A 19166-nucleotide genomic window follows, 5' to 3' on the forward strand; every position below is an offset into this window, starting at 1 on the left:
GTTTCCATCAGTTACTCGAATATGCTGTGGAGTCAGGTTGTTTTGTTTAGGAGCCAGGCCTCATGGTAGTGACTCAGGATGGTAGGATGTGTAGAGTCAGCATAACTTTGCAAAAGTTTAAGTAAATGAGAAGAATTCAAGTAGATACATCAGTATCTTGAGAGTTTGTTCTTGTAAGGAAGAAATCTGACCTCTTACTGGGTCAGCTCACTCCAATTAACTGCCAGGAAGGAGGAGGCCCAGGGTCCTGGCACACATGCAGAACTTCGGGAGGGTGCCAAGGGCTCCCTGCCCAGGCAATGCCAATATTATTGCTAATCCTTTCCGTTTATAAATGAGGAAATGGAGAGCTGGGGAAATTAATCTACTTGCTCAAGTCAAACAGTTTATACATAATGAAGCTTGAATTGAAACTCTGGTCCTTGAACTCTGGGCAGCCTCCTCAGGACTCTCCCTGACTTCCTGCTGTCTGCCATGCCTGGATACCGTTGCAGTTACGCTGTTACTCATGTTCAAACTCCTCTCCCCTTCTTTCAATACTTGCTTAGGTAGTATACCTTTTAGTACCCCGTGATGAGTTAATGGTTTATGAAGGGATATGAAATTATATTAATATTTGAAGCAAATTGTAAAGCAATTCCAAATGTGGTTTTTCCATAGTAATTGTTTTCTTTTTCAGCTCATCTTAGATTGGAATCAGATTCTTTATAGAAACTGATAGAATATACCTTTTTAGTACCATGAGTGAATGAACAAAAATGAGAATCCTTTGGCTATTTGAAATTTGTTGTTGAACTCTGAGTTGAATAGAATACGGAGGTGGGAGGAGACCAGGACTAGGGGGTGTCACTGTGCAGGGGCTGCCTGTGTGGCTGGTGGGAGGGTTGTACTTACCACGTTGTTGTCCTTCAGGTACTTTGCCCTGGGACTGCTCTATCATTACAATCACCAAGATGCTGCTGCAGTTCAGGTGAGTTCAGAAGCATTTTCACATGATTTTAAATCAGTGCCATTTAACTTACTGTTACTTAAAAAAAATTCACAAGTTGACAGAGACCACTTTTACCTAATTAACACCCTTTTTTCCAGAACAAAAATAATGCTGTTTTAGAAAGTGAATTCCTTTTTTTTTTTTTTGAGACAGAGTCTCACTCTGTTGCCTGGGCTAGAGTGCCGTGGCATCAGCCTAGCTCACAGCAACCTCAAACTCCTGGGCTCAAGCGATCCTCCTGCCTCAGCCTCCCAAGTAGCTGGGACTACAGGCATGCACCACCATGTCTGGCTAATTTTTTCTATATATATTTTTAGCTGTCCAGATAATTTGTTTCTATTTTTAGTAGAGGCAGGGTCTCACTCTTGCTCAGGCTGGTCTCGAACTCCTGAGCTCAAACAATCCGCCCGCCTTGGCCTCCCAGAGTGCTAGGATTACAGGCGTGAGCCACCACGCCTGGCCTAGAAAGTGAATTCCTTGAGAAATGTTGGCCAAGAATTTTCTTTTCTTTGACTTTATATCTCCTTAAAGAATATTATTGAGACTGAGTTTTTGGAAATTTAAGAAATGAAAATATGATTTCTCATGGAGCCTTGAGGTATATAACATCACTGCCCTATCAGAAAATTAAGGCAGTGAATAGCAGTTGATGTGTCATTTCCACTGTTAAGGACGATAACTATTGCCAATGAGCTGGGTCAGTTATTGTCCTCGTGTCACCTGTGACAAAACCAAAGCTGATCAAGGCCAGTCTCTTGCCCAAGGCCATGTTGCTGGTCAGTGGTAGAGCTGGGATTTTAACAGCCCTCGGTGTGGCCCTGGCAGGGCTACTGTGCGTGAACCAAAACCAGCATCCATTTGTTAGTGTTGTTTCTTGTCTTATGTCTTACTGCAGATCTTGAAAAAAACCTCATCTCGTGCTCTCAGGAAACTTTCTCCCCTTCTGCTATTGGTTATCTACTTGCATTGCAATGTGTAGGAGGTTCCTGATGTGCCTTTTTGTTTTATTTTGTGAGGGGCCCAGAGTGTCAGCCATATTCACTCAGCTAACGTCAACTTTGTGACTTTGGCAAAGCTGAACGAGTATTTAGTTGCTCTGAGAAACTATCATGGTAACATGATTGCAGAGCAGAGTGGAAAAAACGTGGGTTCCCATCAGTGTGTGCCCAGTGGCCAACAGTAGATTTGGGTGTCAAAGATAAAATTTTTATTCTTTAAAACATGGTGTTATCAGAATTACAGCTGGATATGAGTGCTAATAACATTAGCAGATATATATATGTGTGTGTGTATGTATATATGTATGTATAGTTAGAGATTTGTAAACTTAAAATAATATGGAATAAATCTCCATATGTGGCATTCTATAAAAAATGACACATGTCAATGTATGTATGGTTAAGTTATTTGGTTTGGAGAATGCAGTGTTGCAGAAACTAGTATCATAAAACATGTCTATTTCTTTTATTTGTAAATTTAATTAAATTTTTATTTTTTTCTCTTTTCATTCTTTATTCCGGTCCAGTTGTGGGTGAACATTGTGAACGGGGACATCCAAGACTCCACGCGCTCAGACGTGTACGAATACGTCGTTGATTTCCTCACCTGCTGCGTAGACCAGGAGCTGGTGTGGGCCCACGCAGACTGGGTCCTGCAGAAGAGCGAGGAGGTTTGTGCTTCATAAATACATTCTTTGGGGGGGGGGCCTGGTAAAAATAGACCCCCCCAAAACCTTGATTTTAGGTGGGGAAAGAAAGCTACATTTCAACCTCTCCGTCTGTTTTCTTTGTTCTCTTTTTAATAACTTCTTTTGAACTATCTGAATTCCAGCTCTGAGGGCAGTTCTGCATTTTGGTGTTTCTGAGACATCCTCTTTCTGGGGTGGGGTCACTTTTATCGGAAAGCAAGAAGTATTGCCAACTCACATTCTAGCGTCTTGAAATCACGTGGTTTTGAAACCTCCCCCCCAACTGAATGAAGTCTGCCACTGCTGTTCTCTGGAGCAGGAGCAGGTGGTTGTCCTGCAGGCCTTGGTCCTCGGGAAGAGAAGGCCCCCAGCCTGGGCCACTTCGGGCAGACCGTCACGCTTGTCTCTGCTCCCCCTGCCCCGATGTGGAGGTTGTGATCTGGAGAAGGGGAGCCATGGGCAGGACCCGCCTGTCTTAGGGGCTGATAAGTGATGACAGTGAAAAGCAGCAGTTGGCTGTAGGGGAGGCAGCGTGCTCAGGACAGAGGGCCAGAACCCTTAGTAATGCCCCACAGACTGGGAAAAAGACAGCAAGCGTTTCAGGTCTCACTGTTAGAAATGTGTGCTGTACATTTCCATGGCTCCCCTTGGAGAGGCAGAATTAGCTTTCTGATGCAGGACCTCTGTCCTAAATGGAGAGTTCCTGAGTGTTGCATCCGCCTTTCTAAAGCCTGAGTTGGAATATCTTCTCATATCCTCTCTGGTGCTGTCTTAACTGGAAAGTCAGAGCCTGTGCACCCTGTGTACTTTCTGCTCCATGTTTACCTTGCCTCTGTGCACACACCTGCAGAGCACATCCTGACACACTCACATGCACCCACAACACGGATCTAGCGCTGTTGCAAGGTTTAGGTTCTTCCCAGGGTTCACAGGTGAAAGATAACAGCAAACCATCCGTAGACTTCTGTGTGCCAGACCATGGACAGTCACCTGACCTATGTCATCTCTTCAACAGCAGAACAGCCCCATAGGTGGGCGTTAATTACAGATGAGGAAACTTTCCCAAGGTTGTATAGTTGGTAGAGCTGAGACAAAAATCCAGGCTTATAGAACCCAAAATTCATACTCATAACAGCTGTGCTATATTTCTCATATTTTGTGTTTGTGGAGTGTGTGTATGTACATGCATGCGTGTGCATGCACTACGATAGCACCAGCACACACACATAAGTGCTCAGGGGAGGCGCAGCATGGATTCACTTTTCCTACTTGCCTCATTATCAGCCTTTCTTTGAAAGACAGCATTGGACCAGTCCACTCCATTGGACAGGCACAGGAAGGCAGCCTGCAAACTTGTGCAGGGACCAGAGCTGAGATCTCACATTAACCGTCTATGATAAATAATCCACAGAGCAGATAATCCACGGTCAGAGAACTGAGTTTACTGTACTGAATTTTTTACACTTTTGATATTTTTTCTTATACTCTTCAGCAAGTGACCAGCCTTGTTTTAGGATGATCTTAATATTACAAAGTTGTTACTCCATGGGCTGTCAAAACCTGTTACCAATAAATGTTTCATTCTTTAGTTTCCAACCCTTTTCAAAGAAATTCCTGCTGGATATGAGAGGAGAGTTTCCGAGTCTAGGCTGCTTTCCCTATCTTGGTTTTATGCCCTTCGGTCTTTGTGCTTCGTGCTGGACTGCTTTTCTCTATAACCATATTTTTAAGCCACTTTATTGAGATATGATTGACATACACAAAGCTGTACATATTTAATGATGATGATTTTATCCAAAGTGTGAATGTGCAGTGATGAAAATAAAGATGAAAAGGTGAGTTTAAAAAGCACAATAACTAAATTGCTGCTTCTCTTTCAGGTTGGAGTTCAAGTTTTCACCAGGAGACCTTTGGACGAACAGCAGAATAGTTTTAAGCCAGACGATATCATCAATTGCCTTAAAAAATACCCTAAAGCCCTTGTTAAATATCTGGAACATCTCGTTATAGACAAGAGACTGCAGGTGAGCACTTCAGAACTTACACTACAGTGTGTGGGATGTAATAGCACAGTACTAACTGAAAACACAGAATTTAACTATAAAACTTGGCGCGTGGCTCTAATGCAATGTTCCTGTTACCTGGGTGCTCAGTCCGTACTCGCTGGTGGTCTGAGGGGGAACTTGAGGCTTGGTGAAAGAGACCTGGAGGAATAGGTAGCTTTTTTTCCCCTAAACTACTATCTCATGTCCACTCTGCTTATATTTTTCTTCTCTTTTCCTCCTTTGTTATTATCCTTAAAGGAAGTGAGAGAGGCTGCACCTTTTTGTAGAATACCTAAATCCTGTGCCCCTTAAGTCTCAAAATGAGGAGGAACCTTCTTTTTATATTCCCCATAGATGTTAAACTTGTCTTGTCTGTCTTGTGATTTCTGAGAGGTTTTTGATCCAGCAAGGAGTGTCTGCCCTGGCTCACCTCCCATCACGGGAGCCCTGGCTGCCGAGCGAGGGCTGCAGGCTTCCCACTTGCCAACACTGTCTGTCTGCTTGGACCCCCGTTCCCTGCAGAAGGAAGAGTACCACACACACCTGGCTCTCCTCTACCTGGAAGAGGTGCTGCAGCAGAGGGCCCCCGCCGGCAGCAAGGGTGCAGAAGCCACCGAGACGCAGGTCAAACTGCGGCGTCTGCTCCAGAAGTCCGATTTGTACCGAGTCCACTTTCTGATAGGTGAGGATGGTTTCAGTATTCTCTCCAGTTAGAAACTTCTCTCAAGGGGGTGGGGGGAAGCAGAGAGAGAAGGGCTTTGGCGTAGCTCCCGATTTTGATTCCATGGGGTGATTCTTTCACCCTCTTCCGGTAGGGTCAGCCTTCCTGGAGGGAGGGGTGGGCTTCTTGTGCTCCCACCCTCTGCAGGTCAGTAGTGCCTTTCATTGAGCTGCCGCGGTAGGTTTTGGATGTCTGCATGTCTCCCCACCATACCTTTGTTCAGACTTTTTATTCAGTTTCAAAGCACCGAATCGTAGTTCCTTCTGATGGTTCTAATATCTGATCGGAGCTCTGCCAGCTGGCCCTGCCCCAGCGGCCTGCTCGTGGGCTGCTCAAGGCTCGAGGCCTCTCACGCCCTAAGCCAGAGGAAGGTAGCCTAGGTATCATGGAGGGACTCTGGGTTTGCAGTTCCTCAGGGGTCCAGAGACCACAATTTCTGTATTGTGCAAAGTGCCACAGAGCAGCACGGTGCTCGCACCTAGTAGAATCAACTAGTTTCTTTCTGCATTTGACATTATAGAATTTCACTAACCCCCCCCGGGGTTAGTGACATGTTTTTCTTATTCTCGTTATAAACAGTAGTTATGTTCTATGAAGTTTCCACAAACACTGACTTAGTGAACAATGGACTACTGTTACTAGGGGAAATACAGGGTGTTACGTTCCTGCAACCCTCTAGTCACAGTATTTTCATCAACTGATCCATACATAAGCTTGTTTTATGGGTGTTTCTGTTTAGAGACACCTTATTTAATACATACTGTTGATTCACTAACATTGAACACAGCCAACAACACTGTACCTCACACCCGAATGAGGCAATCTAACACAGGTATTTTCTCTATAAGACACATCATGTGCATAGGCACATGAGATAGCACTTCAGCACTATGCTTGGAGGACCTTTTTTTTTTGAGGCAGAGTCCCACTCTGTCATCCTGGCCAGAGTGCCGTGGCGTCAGCCTAGCTCACAGCAACCTCAGACTCCTGGACTCAAGCGATCTCCTCCTGCCTCAGCCTCCCGAGTAGCTGGGACTACAGGCATGTGCCACCATGCCCGTCTAATTTTTTCTATATATTTTTTTAGTTGTCCAGCTGATTTTTTTTTTATTTTTTAATAGAGACGGGGTCTCACTCTTGCTCAGGCTGGTCTCAAACTCCTGAGCTCAAACGATCCGCCTGCCTCGGCCTCCCAGAGTGCTAGGATTACAGGCATGAGCCACTGCACCTGGCCTTAGAGGACATTTTAAACAATGAAATCGCCAACAAAAGCAAAAAAAATACAAAAAATGTGGCACAAATTAGACTAGACCGGGCAAAGGATATGTGTATGTTTTGTGAGAGCTGAGACAAGACGGCAGGGTGTCGTCACCTTGTTTGACTTCAGCTGTGTGGCTAAAATTTTTTGACACCCTGTGTTTAGCCAAAAATGACTTGAAATTATCACGAGTATTGATTTGGATGTTACAAATAAATATCAGCGAGTAGATGAATTCGTAATACAAAATTGACAAATAACGAGGATTGACTGGCTGTGCCAGACATAGAGAGGCCGACCAGTGGGCCCCAAGGTTCCAGGCCCACCTGTGTCTGAGCTGCGGGTTCTGTCTCGCAGAGAGGATCCAGGGCGCCGGCCTGCCCATGGAGAGCGCCATCCTCCACGGGAAGCTGGGCGAGCACGAGAAGGCCCTGCACATCCTGGTGCATGAGCTGAAGGACTTCTCGGCGGCCGAGGACTACTGCCTGTGGTGCTCCGAGGGCCAGGACCCGCCCCACCGCCAGCGCCTCTTCCACACACTGCTCGCCATTTACCTCCACGCGGGACCCTCTGCCCACGAGCTGACGGTGGCTGCCGTGGACCTGCTGAACCGCCACGCCACGGAATTCGACGCGGCCCAGGTGCTGCAGCTGCTGCCCGACACGTGGTCAGTGCAGCTGCTTTGCCCGTTCCTGACGGGGGCCGTGAGGGACAGCGTGCATGCCAGGAGGACCATGCAGGTGGCCGTTGGCCTGGCTAGGTCAGAAAACTTAATCTACACCTACGATAAGGTGAGTGAGTGCCTGGCCCTTCTGGACGAGCTAGCTTTTTGGCCAGTTGACATTTTATTGAAGGCAGATTTTAACTATGGAAAAACAGTCTTTCTCAGTTTTTCTTTTTTCTCTCTCTCTCTCTCTGTGACTTCAACACATCAATATCTGATCTTACTTATATGGAAACTGAGTCTGTGGCGGCAGAGCAGAGGCTGGGCTGGCAGGTCTGACGGCAGTGCACTTGGTCTCCCCTTTTGGACACTGATCAAGAGAGCGTGGGAGAGGCTGAGGGAAGGAGAGCGGTGTCAGAATAGCAAGCCCTTCCCAAGCAGGGATGATGTGCCGTTAGAGGCACTTTCCATCATGACACCATTTCCTCATCGTGACAGTTTATGCAGTACCTACTGTTATCATCCCCATTGCACAGGAGAGGAAACTGAGGCAGGGAGGAATTGCACAGTGAGTAAATGGAAGAGCCCAGAGGTGCCTCCCAGGCCAATTCAGAACCCCATTCCCAGTCCCCATGCTGCCCTCCCCGTCTGGAGACGGCTTCTCTGTGGGGCCTGTGTTCCACGTGGCTCAGAGGGTTCTTTCCAGAGCAGAATCCAATGCGTTCCTCTCCCACTGAGAGCCTTGGTTGACCCCCCGTGGCCTGGAAGATGGAGTCTCACCCTTCCTTCCCCACCTCTCTCTGCTTCCCAGCACATGTCCTGGCTTTAGCTGCACAGAACCTTCCAGATGTGACACGCTTTTCATACCTCTTCGCCTTTGTACATGCTGTTCCCACTGCCTGTGCCTTTTTCTTTGTGCCTGGCAAAGGCCCAGTCAAAACCCAGCCTAAGTATTCTTTTCCTTGGTGAAACCATCTCATACTCCTTAACAGATTAATCAGCTTTTGCCCACTTTTCTACTTCATGCGTGCATTCATAGTTGTCTGCCTTTACTGTTAGACTTTGGGTTCTTTGAGGTCAGGGAGCTTCATTTATTTATCTTCACTTCAGCTTCTCTAGGACCAAGCCTGGTGTGTTAAAGGCATCTGATCAGTGTTTGTGGAATGACTGACACAACTGTGTGTGCAGGAGGGATTCACTAAGTTGCTACTTGACCCTGCCAGTAGACGGACTTGCCTGGGTTGACACAAATGAATTGTGCAGAAAGATTTTGTAACTTGCTAAACTCAAGTCCTGTTTATCAGCCAGGGGCTGCCGGCACTAGGGCTCAGTTTCAGCAGTTACTGCTCAAGAAACAGAAGTGTGTTTTCCAGAGCCAGTCAGGAATGTGCCACATGAGCCGTATGACTTTGACTACGTCCCTCATTATTGCCTTACTCTTCTTACTTGCAAAGGAGAGGACCGTGGAATTAGATGATTTACATAGTCCCATTCAGTGCTGACATTCGTGACTTTATAACAGGCCTCGCTTGAAACGATCAGAGCTCTGGGAATGTTAGAGGATCTTGATAGAAATGCCTTGGCCAGACAAGCATCAGTGACTTCTGTAAAATAAGAAAAGCAGTTTTGTAGCTCTTTTACTTCTGTAGTTAGTAAGAATGGTTTGCTTTTCAGCTTTAATATTCTGTTTCAAGATAATATCAAAATAAGCCTCATCAGTAATAATAATCCACGAGGTAATGCACATCAACTCTGAAAAACCAGAAAGTAGCTACCGCAGGGATAATCGCGTGTGAAGAATTCTCAGTCTCGCTTTCTCCTTGCAGATGAAGTTGAAAGGAAGCTCCGTGCGGCTCTCCGACAAAAAGCTTTGCCAGATGTGCCAAAATCCCTTTTGTGAGCCCGTGTTTGTTAGATATCCAAACGGTGGTCTTGTGCACACCCACTGTGCTGCCAGCAGACACACGAACCCCAGCTCACCCAGCCCTGGCACTCGGACTTGACACGCTTGGCCCGAGGGCACGAGGGACTCCAACGCCGCATTCGTTACCAGCCTGCCGGATGCAAAGAGCAGACAGCCAGGCCCTGTGTCAGCCAGGACGAGGGGAAGACATCTGGGTGCTGCGTGCCGGGGAGACTTTCGTCCACGGGAAACAAGGACTCCTCACTTCTGACTGCTCTCTGTGAATGTACATGGCAAAATCCCTGAAAATCCTGAAAATAGAGACATGCAAGAGTTCACCTGTCCATGAACATAGTAATCTAAAACAAAGGTCTACTTTGAAAAGTGAGTCTTCCCTGTGCAATCCAGACACAGGTGAGGCCCCCCCGCCCCCAGCCCCATCTTTAGACACGCACCTGCATTGGAAACATGCTTTAGCGTGGCCTGAGGTGCAGCCCTCTCCTGCCCGGCAAGTGGCCAGGGCACAGACACCTGTGGTGGCAGCCTTGCATTCCCACGGAGGTGTGTTCTCCATCCACACGGCTCAGCCTTGGCAGTCCTGTTTCCCAGGGTATCCTTGTGGGCCCTGCCTTTGCCCTTGGAAACAGCTGACCTTGGAGAAGGATCTTTGTTCCTTACTTCCCGTCTGGCTCTCAGTCCCCAAAAGACTCTGCCTTCTTTACCTAAGCACTCACTTTTGGGTAAATTCCTATGCTTCTGGCTGCCGAGTGAGTGAAGTTCTGTTTAGAAACTGAGAAAACTCCAGGAAAGAAGCCTGGAGGCGGCGGGAAGGGGAATCCCGTGGCGGGTGAGGGCCCAGGTGTGCGTTCCTTTCCTGTCCCTTGTCTGCTGATTTGAAACTCCATGATTAACATGTTTGACTAAACATTTTTATTTAAATTGCATCACCTCTGTAGTTTTTCTCTTGTTTAGAAATTCATCTGTCCTATTCATTAGGGATATTTTCTCTCATTAGAGTGTACCTCCTATCGAATACTCGGGAAATGAAAAGGGAAATGTGATGAGCACAAACCGAACACTCTTTGCAGGAGAGGCGGCTTTAACCTCGCACTGTTAGCAGGGCAGGCACCGGGTGAAGCTGCCTTGGCACTTGGTGGAGGCGGCGCCGTTCCTGGCGGGTGCCTCTGCGCTGCACACCCTCACGGGGACTTCCAGTCAGGCTGCTTTTCCTCCCTGCACTTTATGTGCCTGCTCTGAGGTCTCCTGAACACTCGGAAGAAAATGCCTCTTGTTCACAACAGGCCGGGGATTCCTTTTGTGTTTCTGTATAACATCACCAACAAGCTGAAGGTGTTGTCACTTCACTGCCCTCTTTTGAATTTCTTCATTGTGGTTATTGATTCTCTTAGGAACTAACAATAAAGACACTGTCCCCCCAATCATAATGCCTGGAGACAAGTGTTAGCTTGTACGAATGACAAGAGAGGACCCTGGAATACACCCTCTCTTCCTCAGCCCAGGCCTTCCTGAGCTGGGTTGAGGAGCTCATTCTCCATCCTTTAAAAAATGTTTCCTGTACTAATAATGGTTAGTGTATTTTTTTTTTCGTTTTATGATTTTAATTGGGCCAAGAAGCAAAAGCATCCATGTATTGTTTTGGAGGTGGGGGGGGTGGAATTGGCACCATTTTTTCCTATTAAATGTTTCAATTATCTAAAGAGTAAATGATGAAGAAATTCTCCTTTAGCTCAACTGTATGCTGTATTGGTATGCGCTCAAAGCCTGGTCATGAGTTTTGCCCTGTGAGTGACTCTTGTTACAGGATGGTCATATTATTGCATATATTATCATTACAACTTGTGAGTTTGAGTTTATATTTCTCACAGAATCAGTTACCCATATATGCAACATTACACTCTTAAAAGCACTGTTTTCTCTGTACAAAATGGGTAAAGTCTTGAAAAAACCGAGCAATTGCTCATTCCTAACTTGGGGACACTTGTCTCTTTTTTCTCGGAATGTTGATCAATATTTTGGAACGTTTGTCGTCCTTTAGAATAATGGGGATTAAAGTTGAGCAGTTTTCCATCTCTACCGAATCCTGTAACACAAGCAGAATTCTATGACGATGTGCAGAATTGTCTGGTATGTTAAAAACCGTACCTTTGTCTAACCTTTCTCCTACAAGGCCCTTTTCTCAAATCATATTTTTAAGAGAAATATACGGTTCTTTCTAACAGGCCTGCTGATTTGTGACTGTGCCGTTGAATAGAGCAATTAGAACCATCACTCAGACCTTTCCCCCTCATTAGGTTCAGTGTAACCATCCTAGTTAAAACACAGCATGAATTGAATTCAGTTTACATTAATTTTCTATGGGCAATCTCATTTGGTTTTATGAACTGTTTATCTGCTGTTGCCTATCAAGGATTAATTTAGGGGTATCCTGTGGGCCAGGGTGTGTGGCTTCTGCCCATGGGCTTGCTAACGTGTGCTCATTCACCTCGGGAGCGTGGGCAGGGGGCCACGGGTGGCACGGCTCAGTGGACACCTGTTACATGCCCAGGGTGGCTCTTGCTTTTTGCTTTCTCTCCCATAGAAACCTTTGTCCTTGCAACTTTATCCTTCACTCCTGATTGGGTCCCAGATACACAAGATGTACAAATGTAAACTTATTGATTTTATTAAAATTCTTTTAGTTCTTTGTTCTTTCTGTAATTTTTTAAAAATAAAAATGATCTTGATGGAATGATGGTTTCCACTCAACGCCGTACCTGGTCTAAGGAATTCTAGAATCTGTACCTCCTGGCTCCTGCCCCTCAAATTCTGTTGATTACCAAATTTTAAGCTATCTGCCTGTGAGTTTGTCTCCTGCCTATGTTTAGGGCACTCCTTGACATTTTGTTGCCTTCAGATTAATCATGCGCTGAGGAATTTAACCAGGGAGGTTTCTGATTACTTCTTATATACTTCACCTTTTAGCCAGATGCTCTTAAGCCTGCTGCTCTTGGATTTCTAACTCTGAACATACTCAAGGAATATAACTTTTTTTTTTTAATCTTTTAAATTTTGCTTCATCACCTAGGACACTGTTGAGAGGAGGTCTCTCTGAGCCATCCTGTTGAATTTCACAGCACTTTCTCCTGTTCTTTCCTTGCTTGTACTGTTCTAGCCCTGAAGGACATCTCCTTGTCAACACAGATGATGTGCCCTGACCATTCCAGCCCTACTGCACATGCCAGTCGGGTGGGTTGGATCCCAGACGTGTGTGAGGAGAGGCAGAGTGTCATGACTCCTCCGCATTTCAAACTGAAGAAACTGAGGCACAGTTTGTTCAGGTGATTTTCTTGGAGTTTGAGTGGGCAACAAGCCAGAGCCGCAGTTCCTGCCTGCAGATCCTCCCACTTAGAGCTTCAGCAACCAGAAACCACGCCTGGACTGCCTGCATTCAAACCATTGTGCTGCTGCGTTTAGAGAAAGCAGGAAGCAGCAACTGTAATACTCTTTTCTCATTTTTACATCACTGGTATCCGAAGGCCCATTAGTGTATTAGAGAGTAGGGAAGTGGGGAGGGGCCATTTAGATGGATAAACCTGACGGAAAGGGAGGAGGTGTGGATTCGTGGTGACTGAATTGTGAGAATAGTACCAAGGCAGGAGACCAGGCCTGTGGCTGGGGTAGAGAGAACGTAAATTGACATCCTAAACGTGTCTGTCTGTGGAGGCAGAGACTGACGTCTGACTCAGTTAAATGGGCTGTGACTCGTGTTAGGTGTAATTAGATGTTAACTAACACCCCATTTGCTCTTAGCAGATCTGTCAACCTTAGCATTTGAAATGAAAATGTACAAGAATCTAGACCATATGGACTGGAGGCCCTTTCACCTTCTCAAAAAAGCTAAATGGCTGGAGCACCGTCCAAAGGCTTGTTAACAGTTGTTGGGAGATGAGCACTTGAATTAATGAAGCCTGCTTTTCCTTAGCTTGCAACCAGGGAAGGGAAACAAATAGCTATAATTTAGTCTGCAGTCCAGAGTCGTAAATTAGTTAAATGAGATCACGTGGCAAGAAGGGATTAGAAAGCAACACACACAACTCAACAGGCCAAGTGTGACTTGAGAAGTCAAATCACACATCTCAATGTGTGTGGCACGTTGGGCTCTGACACACCCCACTGTGGTCCTGGGCAAGTCATGTCACCTAGACCTTGGTGGCCTTGTCCATAAACAGGAGGTGGAGCTGGGTTGTGTCTGAGGTCCCTTCTGGTGTTAACTTTCTGTTCCAAGCAAGAGAAATCAGGGTGAGGGAGCAGGTATGGTCTTAGCCTTTGATACCCAATGCTACCCTATAGCACGGGGGTCTCCCAGGGTAGCCCCCATCGGCCCCAGCACAGGAGCTCTTGTATGGCAGCCCATGGTGTCCCTGTGGGGGTGTGTGAGCATTCCCAGATGCTCAACTCCCAGGATCTAATGGTGGTTCCATGATTAGAAAAGTGACTTTGTAATTCACCCCCACTGGTTCAAGCTCCACCGTCTGGAGCCGTGAGCAGAGCTGGTCTATACGTACCCTTCTCAGATGCCCTTTCCTCCAGCCTCCTCCAGTCTTGGCTGAGAATCATCCCTTTGCTTATGCTCGTGTGCTCTGGCTTCCACAAGTCCTTCCCTTGACCATCACCTTTCTCTAGAGAATGTTTTCCGTTTATGTCACTTGAAATACCAGTTTTACTCTTTGAAATTCCATGTGTGTCCAGACTAAGCCAGGGAGGCAAGTCCCCACCCACCCTGATCTTGATAGGAGCGAGAGCTGAGATGACGCAGAGTGCTGCAGGCTGACTCACTCCAGCCCCTGCGCTGTCTGGGCGCCCACGCACACTGGTGATTCGCCTGGTGCAGCGGTGTGATGTGTGCGGTAGAATCGCGTGGTCAGCCTGCCCACCGCCCCTGCCCCGCCTCTGCAGCCAGCGAGTCACAGTAAAACCCCACCGTCTAAGTTGTTTTTCAACACATTGCTGACTTACAGACAACTGTTGACAGGAGCTCCTAAGTAAATATCACTGAAATCCCAAACCTTTGCTTTCTTAAAAATTGGAGCACCAGAGAGCATTTCCCTGATTATTGTTTACGAGACAAAATAATGCACAATTCTAAAGAGATTTGATTTATATTTTCAGTCAATTTACAAGAGTATATTCACGTTATGAGTAAATATAGGCGGAAACTCAATTTTATGTCCAAAAAAAAAAGACAATTTATCATACTATTGATATGGCTATATTTAAGTACATTTTCCATGTAGGTTAGTTTTCTTGCCATTTTATTATGGTAAAATATACATAATATAAAATTTACCATTTTAGCCATTTTTTAAGTGTATAGGTCTGTGGCATTAATACATTCACGTTGCTGTGAATCCATCTTCAGAACTTTTTTATTATCCCAAACAGAAACTCTGTACCCATTAAGCAATAACTTCTCATTGCCCCCTCCCCCAGTCCCTGGCAACCATCATTCTACTTTATGTCTCTATGAATTTAACTATTTGACGTATCTCACGGAAGTGGAGTCACACAGTATTTGTCCATTTGGGACTGTCTTATTTCACTTGGCATAAGGTTCACCCATGTTGTAGCAGGTTTCAGAATTTCCTTCCTTTTTGATGCTGAATAATATTCATTTCATGTTTTTTAAATAGTGTATTTAGTTACCAAAAGTGTGTGGACATAGACTGTTTGCATTATTTATTTTATATAAAACTAGAATTGCTATTTTATACATTCATAGCAATGTAGGAAATATAACCCCATATCAGCGCATCTAAAGGTCATTCATTTATTGTCCTAATCCCTTCCCTTGGGTTAAGCTCGTGAATGGTCTAATGCAGGACCTTGAAAATGGATGCAAAATCAGCACAACGTCTTTGCCAACAGGGAGTGGCACAGAGATTTCCCCATCCGTGATGTGACACGTGTCTGTCTGCAAAGGTCTGCATAAAGCCGACTCAGAAACGAGGGCCAGACTAACTTACAGGAAACAGTGACCAGAGCCAGGGCAGCTGCCCTGTGGGTCAGAGCAGGTGACAGGGTAGTCAGGTCTCCTAATAAAGGTTTGCACAATTTGCATCATAGTTTTCTAGCCTCCTTTACATAAAGCTCTGCAGCATCTTTTGGGAAGGGAAGAAGCTGTGTTCCAGCCCCAGAAACCTAGTCATGCCCCTCCTTGGGCTTGCTGTGGCTATTACGGCTCCAATTCCTGTTTACACCACTACTCGACACCTGGGAGTGTGAACAGCCTGCTGAAGCTGACCACAGGATAGGAAGGGGGCATTTCCCTTAGCTTCCTGGGACAGCAAAAAGTGACTTTGTAGGCGGTGTAGACAGCATGTGCATGTGTCTGGGTTTGGGACGGGAAGGGCTCGTATTCACTGCTCCCTGCCAGCAGTTAGAGCCAGCGTGTTTCTTTTGGTTCGTGCTTCCCCGCTCCTGTGGAGGGTTTTGGTGCTGTAGATTTCCCAACATGCTTCCACACCTGCATTGCGGGCCTATGTCCTGGGCAATCCGCTGTGGAACAGACCACAGCGAAGCCTGTGTAATTACAGAGGGAAGATTGGCTGTCTCGGCATGTCAAACACGAGAGCATCCTGCAAACCTTCATTATCTCTGCTCCCATAACTGTAATTTCATGCCACTGAACGTTGAAACACGCAGCGACAGTGCCAGTTTCCTATTTGTGCTCAATTGGCGCCGACTGGTGTAATTTTCAGATATCTTGTGTTTGTACAAATACTAGAAAACAAGCTGCTTCCTAAGCAGCTGACAGGGAAGGTCAGCTGTTCCCAAGCCGCCCTGTCCGTGACAGGATGTACATTGTGTCAGGGTTCAGCAAAGAAAGAGAACCAACGGGAGGTGTGTGTGTGTGTGCAGAGAGAGAGAGAGTGATTGATTGATTATGAGGAATTGGCTCGTGTGATTCTAGAGGCTGAGAAGTCCTTGCTATCTGCCGTCTGCTAGCTGGAGACCCAGGAGAGACAGTGATGTCCTTCAGTCCGAGTATCAAGGGCTGAGAACCAGGAACTGATGGTACAAATCCCAGCCTGAGCTCAGGACAAGATGAGAGGAGATGTTCCAGCTCAAACACTGCAGCAAGTGAAAAATAACAAAGGGTAAATTCCTTCTTTCTCTGCCTGTTGTTCTATTCAGGCTCCCACTGGATTGGACAGTGCCCACCCGAGTTGGGGAGGGCCACCTACTTTACTGAGGCCACCGATTCAAATGCTAATCTCACTGGAAACACCCACACCAGAACAAATTTAATCTGGGCACCCTGTGACCCAGTCACGCTGACACATAAAATTAACCATCATCCGCATCTAGTGGGCCAGGAAGACGGGAAGATCTGTCTGCTTGGGGACTATCTGGGGCTGTCCTCCGTAGTGAGTGTCCTTGTGCCCTCCTGGGGCAGAGCCACGGTGGCACCGACTTATTGCAAGTTTACTGTCACGTTCATGCATCTGTAGAATTAGACATGACCCTGCCACAGAGGGAGGCAGCTGAGGGACTGGAGGACTCACCAAGAATTATATTTCATGCAAAGCGGGGTGGTTTTTCCCTTTTGTATTCATGCATTCATATATCCAGTCATTTATTCATCCCACAACTGTTATGTGTGGAGACTGCTATGTGCTAAGTTCTGCAGATAAAATGGTGAAAAAGGCCCAGCAGGTCTTGGCCCTGCTGCAGCTGTCCCTGAAGACAGTTGCAACAGAGCGGGACAGAAGCGTAGAGTGGGTGGTGCGGGTAACTGAGTGCCTTGCGGGGAAAGTGCTCCAGGGAGAGGGAGTCGTGGGGCCAAGCCCAGAAGTGGGTGAGATGATGGATTCTCGGGAATGAGAGAGAGGGTCAGTTTGACTGGAGCCCAGAGAGTGAGCAGACTGGAGTGATGAGGTTGGAGGACGAGGCTTTTTCCGGGTTCTCGGCAGAGTAACAAAAGGATTTGTGCTGTAGAAAGACCTGTCTCCCAGCACCCAAGGTGCCACTGCTGACACTGCCGTGTGGTATTCTGCCTGCTCATCTTGTCTCTGCAATAATCAAAGTTTTTAACGGCATGGGAAAGGGTGTGGGGGCAGGAAGGGGGGAGGGCAGAATGCAAACTGTTTTAGCCAATCAGCTTATTGGAGGATACTGTGTTTTAAAATACAGTGTATTAATAGAAGTTCTGAGGTATAGCGAGGCCGACAGATGAGGAGACGACTGCCACTGAGAAGGTAGTGCATTACTCAGGGCTCCCGAGGGAGGGCCCGCCATGCTGCGCAGGGCCACGCGGGAAAGCACCGGGGTCTGTCGGGAGGGGCAGGGAGTGTGGACAAGAGCCTTTAGTGTGGTTTCCACAGGCAGGAGCGAGGCAGGGCCAGCAGGCTTAGATCGGTTAGTTTGAATAATCTCAGTAGGCTCTGAGGTGCAGGGCTGTCCCTAGTTGTTTGGTGTCTGGCCCCGCAGTGATTAGGGCAGGTGGGTAGTGCCCCCGAGGGCAAGAGCTTCATAAAGGAGGTGATCGGGGCTGGATTCTGGATGGACTGGTTTCTGTCTGGAAAGCATGCTTGTAGGAATTGGCTAGTCCCAGGAGGGGAAGACCCTTGGGGATCAGCAAGGGTCTGATCAGATGTCAAAGCATCAGTTACAGAAAATAAAAGACATGGTGAATATCCTTTTGATTAGGCCATCGAGACAGCCTCAACTGTATTCTTCTCTACCTCTCAGGACAGAGAAGAGGAGGTAAAAATGTTTAATATACTTCTCACAGCAAGGCAGGAAAGGCTGCCTCAGTATTTGCCTTAATCAGCTTGGTCTGCTGTAACAAAATACTGTAGACGGGGCTGGGAGAGGAGGTGGGTGCTGAAACAACAGAACTTTACTTCTCACAGTTCTGGAGGCTGGAAGTTCAAGATCAAGGTGCTGGCCAATTCGGTTCCTGTGAGGGCTCTCTTCCTGGCTTCGAATGGCCTCATTCTTGCTGTGCCCTCACACGGCAGAGGGAGGGAGCTATGGTGTCTCCTTCTTTTCTTATAGGAGCACTGATTCATGGGGCTCTACCCTCATGACCGAATCACCTCCCAAAGGCTCCACCTCCTAACACTATCCCATGGGGGCTTAGGGATCCAACATACGAATTCGCTGGCGGACACAGCTCATTTGATAGCAGTAGGATACAGAAACAGGAGAGTCTGGAAAACCCTTCCTAGCCCAGCCTGCCAGGCAGCCTGCCAGATTTCTGCTGTGTTCAAAGGGTTTTCTTGAGTTTCGTTGACTCAAATTGGCCTGAAGTGGCCATGATTAATCCTTTTAGCCCAGATTCGTTTCTGGGGAGATGCAAAATACCTTTAATAGTTGTTTCTCTTATACTTTTCTATATAGAATTAGTGAACATATATTAATTGGCCTTACCTTTTGCAAAACTGCAAAGTTCTTGCATAACGCCTCCTAAGTCAAAAAGGCTGTGTTTACTCTCCCGGGTACCTTCATAACTGGGTTCATAATCCAACTTGTGGCCCAAAGGAAACTTGGCACAGCCTGCTTGGCAGAGGGCCCGTTGGTGGCTGATGGGAAGTACTTCACCACTTACCCAAGAATTTCCTAAGTTGCTGTAAGCCCACCTGGTAGGAGAATAACTTGATACACACTTTCCAAAAAGCAATTTTATTATGGCACCAGAAGCCACCATTTCCACTTTTAGAAGTTGATTTTAGGAGAACAATCAGTAGCTGAGCAGGGAAATTTTTGTCAAGGATGCTCATTACAGCATTTTTTTAAAAAATAGTGAAAAATAGGAAAAAAGCCTTGAATATCCCAAACAGGGCATCCTTCAGGATCTGTGGCACATCCACACAATAGAAGACTCCTGGCCAT

At 46.6% G+C, this 19166-nt stretch overlaps 1 protein-coding gene across 2 annotated transcripts in view; it reads left to right on the forward strand.

Moving 5' to 3' along the window:
• The window catches only part of TGFBRAP1 (transforming growth factor beta receptor associated protein 1), a 55176-nt gene extending 44632 nt beyond the window's left edge, over nucleotides 1-10544 (forward strand). For both annotated transcript variants that reach the window (XM_069494345.1, XM_069494346.1), the window contains exons 7-12: nucleotides 913-970; nucleotides 2517-2660; nucleotides 4559-4702; nucleotides 5246-5405; nucleotides 7060-7493; nucleotides 9193-10544. In XM_069494345.1, the coding sequence (XP_069350446.1) occupies nucleotides 913-970; nucleotides 2517-2660; nucleotides 4559-4702; nucleotides 5246-5405; nucleotides 7060-7493; nucleotides 9193-9369 (1117 nt within the window). In that variant the 3' untranslated portion in view covers nucleotides 9370-10544. The remainder of the gene's footprint in view (nucleotides 1-912; nucleotides 971-2516; nucleotides 2661-4558; nucleotides 4703-5245; nucleotides 5406-7059; nucleotides 7494-9192) is intronic.
• Nucleotides 10545-19166: the final 8622 nt, after the last annotated feature.

This window comes from Eulemur rufifrons, chromosome 19 (genome assembly GCF_041146395.1).
Source record: "Eulemur rufifrons isolate Redbay chromosome 19, OSU_ERuf_1, whole genome shotgun sequence".
Taxonomy (NCBI): Eukaryota; Metazoa; Chordata; class Mammalia; order Primates; family Lemuridae; genus Eulemur; species Eulemur rufifrons.